Below are 10,554 nucleotides of genomic sequence, written 5' to 3' on the forward strand. Positions count from 1 at the left end.
AAAATGGATAGCCAACAAACTCCCTGGGAATAGGTACTGTCTTCTTTCATCTTTATGTCCCCAGTGCCTCCTTGCATGGCCTTTGTTGGTATGACAACTGCTTACTGAGTAAATAACTTATGGCCACTTTTGGGTAAAAATGACAAGGTATTTCAGGACCAGAATGGCACAAGTCAGGATAAAAGGGTAGGGAGTCTCTGTCCTTTACACTATAGGAGAAAAAAACGGATGAAGCCATGTATCTCTTTTAGGGCCCTGAACTATAGCATCAAAACGAACTGAACATTTTTCCCTTCCCGTTATGAATAATTCAGTCAATATATCTAAATCTTACATGGCGATCCCACAAGTCTGACAAGAACTGAAAATAATATGACCTTTCTTTTCTTCACCTTAAAGCTCAGGGGAACTTCTCTCAAGCTTCAAGAATAAATTCTAAATTCTAGCATTTCTGAGATGTGCTTGTATTCCTTCATTGATACCCCTTCTCTGCCTTCATCTTTGCAAAATGAAGAGTCTTAAACTTCTGAAACTCCTCACACTGACAGCCACCTACCTACTCTCTCCTTTTTTACTTTCTCAGGACATTTCCATACCTGGTAAACAGATCACAGCTGATTAAAACAACTGAAGTCTACATGTACCATCTCAAGACAAATTCTGTTTAGAAACTTAGCTATTTGCATATTAGCAAAACCAGAGAGATAAGAATTTTGCCTAGGTCCCCATAATCACTCTATCTTTTTAAAATTTAATTTTATTTATAAATACTTTAAATAATTTTTAATTATAATTAGCATACAATATTAGTTTCAAGTGTACAACAGTGATTAGACATTTATAAAATTTACGAAGTGATCATCCAGATAAATCTAGTACCCATCTGACACCATACATAGTTATTACAATATTACTGACTATATTCCTTATGCTATACTTTACATCCCCATGACTATTTTGTAACTACCAATTTGTACTTCTTAGTCCCTTCCCCTGCCCCCATAATCCCTCTACCTTGACCTCAGTTATGTTGATCCCACCTGCACCTCAAACCCAGCTCTAAACCCTCTCTTCTCACTGGGATGTGTGCTGGAGCTACTGCCTTCCTTCTCAGGCCCTCCAGAAACAGATAGCACTATGCAAAACACACAAAGTTTCTTACACACACAGCAAGTCACATCTGAAGTGACTTCCTGTGAGAAGCATTCTGTCATCAGTTTTTGAAACATTACATGACAGAAAGAAGAGTCCTTGCTAAGCAGTTTGATTGTTCATGTTAATGAGAATTTAGCAAATATGGTAGGAAATGCCTGATCAGATTGAGGACAGAGAGCTAAGACTGGGTCCAGGTAGAGAACTGAAAGGGAAAGACCTGCAGCAATTCCTCTCCCCTTAGCAAGTGACCTTGCTCTGACTTCACAGAGAAAACAGAAGTACCCAGAAGACAACTTCTAGTGCTCCCCCAACAAATCTCTGAACCATCACAGCACCCTTGGCCTGCCTTCCTATCTGAGAACACTTCACTTGACCTTAGGGCACTGGGTCCCATAGACATCACACCCAAAGCACTTGCAGAGCCAGTCAGTCTTTTCCCTACTGGACTGGCCCCATGAACATACCCAGGCCTGTAGCAGCACTGGTCAGAAACTTCCTCCCACTCTAGCTACCTCTTCATTTCTGCGCCCCTTTATGGTAAAACTCCTTGAAAAAGCTATACTTCTCCCTGCCTCTCCCTTGAGCTACTCCATCAGGCTCTTGCTCCCACCACTCTAATTAACTACACTTGTCACCCACTGATCTCCATGTCACCAAATCCAGTGGCAGATCTTGCTTTCCTCTGCAACAGGCTTTCTTCAAGTGGCTGCCTTGACTCCATCCTCTTAGCTCACTCCCTCCAGGTCTCCTTGGCTTAAGCCTTCTTTTCTCCCAGTCCCTCACCATGCAGGAACCAGCACCCAGCCTGTGACCCCTGTCATGACCCTGAACACCATATTGCCCTAACTCTCCCCTGTACTCCAACTCCTATCTACTCCACTTATGTGTTTAAAAGCACCTCACTATGCCCAAACAAAATTAATTACCTCCTAAAGCACTCTCTCTTCCCACAATCACTCCATTTCAGCATATAGTAGCTCCACTCTTCTGGCTGCTTAGAGGAGAACTGATGAACCTCCTCTGACTCTCCTAGCTCTTTCATACTGATCATTCAGCAACTCCTGTTGATACCTGCTTCCAATCAGATCCAGAATGCAACACTTCTCACCTCCACAGCTAACCCAAGCCCAAGCCCCCATCATCTGTTGCCTGGATGACTCCTAACTGGTCCCCTGCTCCAACTATCCCTCTAGTCTGTCCTCATCAGAGCAGTCAGTGACATGGTAATGACATATAACATGTCAAGGCATTCCTCTTCTCTAAAGTACCCACCCAGTGGCTTCCATTCATATGTCCCCTATTAGAGGTCTCCTGCCACCCAGATCGTACACACACCACAGCTGCTCCTTATTGGCCCTACTCTTCTCCTCAGGGTCCCGAGTCCTTGAGGTAGCACGTACTTATTTGTTCTTCGTCTGTCTTCCCCCCCAGAATGTAAAGTCCACATGACATAACCTGCATCCATTGCTACAGCCTCAGCACTTAGAAGAGTTACTGTACATGACAGAGACTCAAACTCTGCTAAATGAATACGTGAAAAAAAGTGTTGAATAACCAAAGAGTATTGTTTAAAATGTTCTAATACCAACAGTATTTATGTACAAATTAAGTAATTATGCACAAAAACTGACTAAGAAGACATACTATAAGTTAGGGGGCAAAAAAAAGGATGAGGGGTAAATGTTTCTTAACCTAAGTTAACAGAGCTTTCTCAATATTCCAACTCATAATATTGGTAATAATCATGGGGTGACCATAATCGAAGATGCCGTTGATTGAGTGCTCATTGTGTGCCCAACTCTTTCATACACCTGAGACTTACCTCAATCCTACAGGATATTTTTATCCCCACATCACAGAGGAAGTTACAAACTCAGAAAGTTAAGCAATTCACTTCAAGCCATAGAACCTGAAAACACTCACTTAGGGCTCAGTTATCTAAGCAAGCTTTCCTCTAAAATATCAAATGATACTACAATGGAGACCAAGCTTAAATTATGGGTCTTACTGCTAACGGTACATCTTAGTTAAGGCTTCCTGGCTATCGCTCTTCCCCATGTTGGCACGCACTGTCCTCAATGCCACGCCACAGTTTAGTTCAGGACGAGACAAATGACTTACTCATTCTCCATGCTGAAAGAACTCCCTGGCAAAGCACAAATCCATTGACACCCAAATTCTGTAGGCACCATCTCTGGGTGAAGACTGTTTACTTAATTTGTCAGTTTTCAAGATCATATTACAGTAAAATTTTCCCTATAGACTTCATTTTGGCAAGGGAAATGCTCTAATGGGATAAGGAGGAGGATCATGAGTCTGGAACAACATCCTGTTTTCATCACTGTCAGCATAACCCTGAAAAGATGACCGATCTTCTATACCTCTTTCTAAGGCCATCTCCACGATAGTGTTTAAGGAGCTTTTAATCTACCCAAAAATATCTCCCGCATGTGAGTAGTGTCTGCCCAAAGTTAGAAGACAGACACTCCCTTGAGAAGGGAGAGTACATACTGGCTGAAAGGAACTAGAAAGCAAGCAGAGATACAAGACACAAAGTCCCACGAAAGATGGAGACACAAATAAAGAGCCAAGTACCAGGGTCCTGGGTCCAGGGCGGGAATGGGGCCTTGATAAGATAAACCACAATTAGAAAAAGAAGGCCCCTGCTAAGGCTCCATAATAAAGCCTGCCCCCTTGTTTGTCACAGTCCAGGTGCAGACTGTACTCTGGGGGAGTAGAAAGAGAAGGGGAATGCAAAAGAGCAGACTGTAACTATAAAAGCTAGCTCAGAACACACTCTCATCTTTTCAATGTGTAAAGAAAGGATAAAGAAATGCCATGCAAAGGCTTAAAGGGTGAACTTAATATTCACCCTCAGGAAGGCTGATGTTAAAGGAGAAAGATGTTAACCTCAGCCACCCACCTTTCTGGGTAATGGTGAAGCCATGAGCAGCCCTAGATGAAGTCCCTTCCTTTGGGTTAAGGAGGAAGCAGGGTGATGTCTCAGTTCTTCTGTATTTACATCCGAGGGTCATCAGCTATGACACCTCCCATGTAGCCCACTGATCTCAGTCATCCAGCAGATCTGGCCTGAGAGCTGGAAGTGGAAGAATAAAAGACTAGTTGACTGAAACACACAGACCTGTACATCTCATTACTGCCTTTGTGGGTCCAATTTAGACCACTTAAGACTTTAATGTATATTCCCAAGAACTCCAGGGATACTGAAAAGAACATGAAAGGTCCACAAAAACTATCATTTGCCAAGCCCCTTCTCATACCAGACAACACGCAAAGCAAAATTAATACCTAGTTCCTCCTCTTGTGGAGTGCAGCAGGGTTGATGTATGAGTTAGATAAACATTTACCTTTATAAATGACACTTTAGTCCAGAAGTTAAAAAAAAAAAGCACCTGGATTTTCTTTTATCTTCCAAAGTTGTTGTTTTCATCTGAATTAGTTGCCAATGTTTAAAAAGTTAGAGATCTCACACACACACACACACACACACACACACCCAGCCACTTTTCTAGAAAGACTGGAAGATCCCGCCACCCTGGTCCCACATTCCTGCCAGGCAACAATAGGAGAGAGTGCAGTAGCTGCTGCCTCCTTCAGACAAAACATGTTCTCACATCTCTGGAGTCCTCAGTATCATCCTGGTCTCCCAGAATTAATAAACAAAATATATTTTCTTTGGAAAAAAACTTTTTCTTTGAAAAAAATCCACTCCAATGCATGTGTATTAGATATATCATTGGCTTGATTAAATCAAGAAAAAAACAGGGGGGAAAAAACTATACGCAAAATAAGGAACAAGTCTAGGGAAATAGCTCCATGTACAGAGGAAAAAGCTAGATATAATAAATGGTTTTCTATGAACATATAAATGAGCAAAACTGAACCTACAAAGAGATAACAAATGTAAGAATCTGTAATAGTTATTAAAGTGCTATTTCTAAACAAACAAACAAAAAATAAACAAACCAAAAAAAAACCAGGCTCAGTTGGTTTTATAGGGGAATCTTATCAAAATTTAAAGAAACAGATCATTTCAAAAGTAAACTGGCTAAAAAAGAGAAAGAGAACTCTTTTAATAAAGCTATAGAAAACACTAAAATAATTTGATAAAGATGGGATTAAAAAAATAAATTACAGACTTAATGGTGTTAAATTAGTAAATAAACTATTAATAAATACGATCTGACTACACGATAACAGAGGTACCACTGATGATTCAATAATGATGATTCAGTAATATAAAGTCCATTATTATAACTGAGGTCAAAGGAAAAAAATCTACGTGATCATTTCAGAGATGCTAAAACAGCATTTGATAAAATTCAACAACCATTTCTGATTAAAAATAAACAAATCGGTAGCAACACACCCCTTGGTAAAATAACTCATGTGGCAAAAACAACTAAAAGCAGTCTCATTAAAGTCAGGAACAAGACAAGAGTACCTAGTATCACCTCTATTATTTAACCTTGTTCTGAACATACAATCCAATCAGAAAAGAGAAACTAGAGACATAAATTAGAAAATAAAGGACAAAATTCTTATTATTTGCAGCCAACATGATGATATACCTGGAAAATCCAAGAGAACCAACTGCAAAAACTACTAGAAACTAAGATTACATAAGTTGCTAATTATAAAATTATTAAATATAACAATAAGAATATATAGGAAAGTATTCTATTTTTAATCAAAACAAAAAAGATAAAACAACAAGGAATAAACTTAAGAAAAGTACAAGATTTTGAAATAAATCAACTTAAAAAAGACATTTCTGAGAAAATTGGGGAGATGTATGTAGACTGGATATTAGATAATATTAAATTATTATAGATAATCAATTGTTAATTTTGATAAATACAATAGCATTAGGGTTATATATATTTCAAAAAGTCCTTATTTGTTCAAGACATATTGTGAAATATTTATGGATGAAAACATTTATTTTAAAATAGCCTAGTCCCTCACCCTGAAAAAAAAATAATGGAGAGGAGAAGGGATAGATGATTCAAGATTGGCAAAACATGGAAAACTGTTGAAACAAAGTGATGGATACAAAGAGGTTCATTATATCATCTTCTCTACTTTTGTATATTCGAACATATACACAAGAGAGAGTTAAGAGAAATATGCAAGGAGGACCCAAACAAAAGGGGGTCATGAAAGATAAAAACAATCCCAAAGGTATATAACAGGCTTAAAAAGCATATAAAAATAGCTACTTCACAATTAAGAAGTGCAAATTAAAGCTACAAATCAGATGTCATTTTCATCAATTAAACAGAAAAGATCAAAATATCCAATACTATTCAATATTGGAGGAGGCAGCTGACATTGCTGGAGGGAATACAAATCACAACTTCTGTGGAGGGCACTTTGGCACTACCTTTCAAAGTTATAAACACACAGCCTTGGCCTAGCAATTCCACTTCTGGGAATTTATCCTAGATAGTCATTCATTTAACAAGCATTTTCTCTCACCTACTATGTGCCAGGCACTAGAGAACAGAGGTGGAGAAAACAATGTCCCTACTCTCGTGGGGCTTCTATTCTTGTGGAAGAGGAGACAACCCATAAACAAGTCAAGTATGCAGGCAATTACAAGGTCAGGTAAGGGGATCAGTGCAATAAAGAAAAACTAACAGAATAAGGGATTGGGGGTGGCATGGAGGCTATTTTGGATGTAGGAAGGCTTCTCAGAGGAGGCGACATTTGGGCAGAAACCCAGATAAAGGAGAAAACAAAGCAGGAGCATGTACAAAAGAGCATTATACACAATAGGGAAGGAAGCCATTGTATAACACAAATTTGGCCTTTCTGTCCTCTGCTTTTCTTTAATTCCCCTAACAGCCTTTTGCTTATCCAAAGGATATGCGCATCACTGAAATGTCTGTCTCCCATATAAAAATAAAAATAATCAAATCTTTATAGGTCTTCTTTCAAGGAAGGTGTCAGGCCAGCATTGTTTCTCCAAACATTATTGTGCATTACAATTTGATTTCTTTAAAGAATTTCTCAATCTAAGTGTTATGCCAGGCCTGTTAATAAAAGTGCATTAAAGCTAATCATGAGTTTTTAATGCAAATAAACCTTTCCACAGAAAAGAGAACACATTAGTTTCACGAAAAGTATTGACCAGTTGCTAGATAATTTCATACAAAAACAAAAATACTGTCAGTTCCTGACTTTTGGGGAGGATTGTGGGAACCAATGACTTAGAGTCTATAGGTTAATTTCATGATCTTTTAAGAAATGAAATTGAAATTTTGAAGGAGCCATTCAGTTATTTATCCAAATACTCATGTTTTAAATTGAACGATCTTTTAGACAATGTAGTTGATATTTTTAGGGGTTATCTGGATAAATATTTTACACTGAAGTGGCCAGTGTCAATTAAGGGCATTCCAGCTGACCCTAAATAAAATGACTCAGTTACAACATTGAGAATATACTAACTTCTTCCGACGCCATAAAACATCAGGACTTCAAAATTCCAATGAATGATATGTTCTACAAACAGCCAGATAATTAAGAAACCAGCTTATCGAAAGAGAAATTTGCCCGTGTGAAATATACTCCTATTTCTATTTTGAAACCAGCTTTACATAAACGCGTTCATCTACATCTACGCAAAGGGAGCACACAAAATGATTTCCCAACATTACGGAGACTCTCAAGGAGACAACTCCTGTGGACAAATTCCAAGCGTCAGGAGCCACTCGCACAGCAAATGACAGGTTTCTCCCAAACAGCTGTGGATGCGGTGTAGCCTTCCGTTCCCTTGGACACAACAATTCATTTAACCATTCTCCCAAAGGTCTAGCAGTTCTGAGCAGAGAATGCCACTTCTGACAACTAGATACCCCAGAAGAATTTCCGAAGTGAGAAAGGAATACGAGTCAGTTTCCGCACACGCCAACCTAGTGAGAAGGGCGCTGGGTTTTGAGTCCAACGCAGAGAATATCCACCTGGAGCCAGAGCTCTCAGGGTCTGGCGACCGCCCTTCCGCGTTCCACCTCCCCAACCCCACCCTCTATTCTTCCACGCGGGGTTGTGACTTCCCCTCAGCTCCAAGTCCCTAGGAAAGACGCTTCTGCAGTCCGTTACTAAAGGGGCCCCCAATAGCTAACCTGGAAAAGGATAGGGGTACGGGGCTGAGTTCAGAGTGCTGAGTGAGTGGGTGCGGGGGCCAGAAGAGGACACTGGGGGCGTGAGGATGCAGGCAGGAGCGCTCCTGCGGGAGGGCAGGCATCAGGGGAAGGGATGTGGGGATTCAGAGAAAGGGGAGAATCCCGAGGGGAAGGCGTCCGGAGGTTGGAAGAAGATACCAGGGAAATGGAGGGTAGGTGTAGGGCGCTCCCTCAGGCAGATAACTTATGGAAGGGTTGGGGGATTTCGGGGCGGCGTGTGGCCTCACCTGCAGGCCAGGTAAGGGGGCACCGCCCCTGCACCGCGCCTCACCTCACCTGCCTAGCGCCCGCTTCATGTCCGCGTCCGCGGCGCTGCGCGTCTCGCCCGGTCCCTTGCCCGCCAGGCACAGTTTCCGCTTCAGGCTGCAGTCGGTGTCCAGCACCGCGGCGGCCGAGCCGGAGGAAGACGAGCCCGAGGCGGCGCAGGGCTCATGCTCCAAGGCGACGGGCTCGGTCCGCTTCCTCATCCCGCGGCCGACACGGCCGGTCGCCAATGGCGCCCGCTGGCCTTGTCCACGCCGCCCTCGCCGCAGTCACCGCCGCTCAGGGAAGACGCCACTGACGGGACCAGCAGTCCGTCACATCCCAGCCCCAGGCCGCGGCAGCTGACTACCGACGTGCGCCAGGGCCGGTCCGGCTGCGCTGGCCAATCAGAGCCTGGTTCCCGCCGGCCCCGCCTCCGGCCCACCTACTTCCTGGCTCCACCGGGAGTGAGCCTGGCATCCTGGCGCCGACCCGTAGCCATCTTGGAGAAGGGCATACGTAAGTGTATCGCGTCTTGTCGCGGCTGGGCTGGGCGAAAGAGTCTTGCTGAGCTAGAGACTGGGCGTGGTCCCAGGGGTGGGGCCGCCGCCCCCTGTGTGCTCAGCGTCGTACCCCACGTCTGAACAGAAGAGGATGTTGGCCAGAAAGGGAGCACCCTCTGAGCTGGAGCTGCAGCGTAAAGTTTGCTCCCTCCGCTCCCACCCCAGGTTTTCTGACTTTCTTCTAAGGCTGAGACCCATTCTGGATCATCCCTTGGAAATGTCCTTATAAAGGTCTATAAGAACAAAAAGAAAAAGGTAACGAGTCTCAATTCTTTTGTAATGATTTATAACAATTTTCTCACAAGAACTTTACCTAAAAGAATATGCTTTCCGGTAGCTTTTTTTTAATTTTTGCTTTTGGGCTGAACATTGGAAAACCGAGCTGCATAAACAATTTACTTTTTAAAAACCTGTATTAGATTTTAGATTTTTATAAGGCAGTTAGATCTAGCTGATGAGAAAATCCATTTCGGAGATAAATTCCCACTTGTGAAACAAATTAAATATTAATTCAACCTATACTAACAAGAGAAAAGAAAAAAAGCAGTTTCACAAATTTAGTTTTATAGCTTTGGCTTTCTTTAATATGCTCCCCCTTTTTTTTAACAAACGATCTACAACCAAGAGATTTGCTTACTTATTACAGAGTAACTTGAAATTTCAACATTTGCATTAGTGAAAACTTGGCAACTGATAATTTAAGACCAATTAGAAATGCCTTTAGAAATTCAGTAGCTCCTTATATTAGCGTTGTAATTATACTTAGAAAATGCAAAACAGTATCATTGACCATATTACTGAATATCACAACAAGCATTAATACTTATCCAAATACACTTGAAATTTAAATGGTAAATTCTAAAAGTGATGTAGTAACATACCGGAGGTTGGGAATCCAGCAACTAAACTGTAAAAAATATTTTTTACTCTAACACTGAATATTCTTTAATAGAAAAACAAAAACAAAAAAAAAAGGAAGAAAGGGCTGGAGAGAAGAGAGTAAGGGGTATTGTGGCTTTTTGCTGGTACTAGGCCTTGCCCATACAGTCCTCAACTCTTAGTCTACACAGAGTGGTCTTATCCAGGCTTTAAATACCACCCCACATTGGTAACACCTACATTTGTATCTCTAGACCACACTTCTTCCTTGAACTCTAAACTCCTCTATTTAATGGTCTACTCATCCACTCTGATATCCTACAGGCACCTAAAATTATGTTAAAAGCTGTGCTCCCAACTCTTCTCCCACTCCCAGGTCCAACCATACATAACCTTCCTCACCTCTTGTGAGAATGACAACTCCATCCTTGCAGTTCCTCAGACCAAACGCTGGGGTCATGATTGATTTCTCCCTTCTTATGCCACAGCAGGTCTTGTCAAAT

At 41.6% G+C, this 10,554-nt stretch overlaps 1 protein-coding gene across 4 annotated transcripts in view; it reads right to left on the reverse strand.

Annotated features, from left to right (window-relative positions):
- ABHD12 (abhydrolase domain containing 12, lysophospholipase) overlaps positions 1-8,995 on the reverse strand; it is a 61,423-nt gene extending 52,428 nt beyond the window's left edge. For 2 of the 4 annotated variants that reach the window (XM_039843545.1, XM_039843544.1), the window contains exon 1: positions 8,643-8,993. In XM_039843545.1, coding sequence (XP_039699479.1) covers positions 8,643-8,833 — 191 coding nt within the window. In that variant the 5' untranslated portion in view covers positions 8,834-8,993. Of the gene's footprint in view, positions 1-8,642 lie in introns of all 4 variants that reach the window. The other 2 variants (XR_005648838.1, XM_039843543.1) reach the window with 2 other exon arrangements.
- Between the last annotated feature and the right edge of the window lie 1,559 nt (positions 8,996-10,554).

This window comes from Pteropus medius, unplaced genomic scaffold, assembly GCF_902729225.1.
Source record: "Pteropus medius unplaced genomic scaffold, Ma_sr-lr_union100, whole genome shotgun sequence".
NCBI classification, from domain to species: domain Eukaryota; kingdom Metazoa; phylum Chordata; class Mammalia; order Chiroptera; family Pteropodidae; genus Pteropus; species Pteropus medius.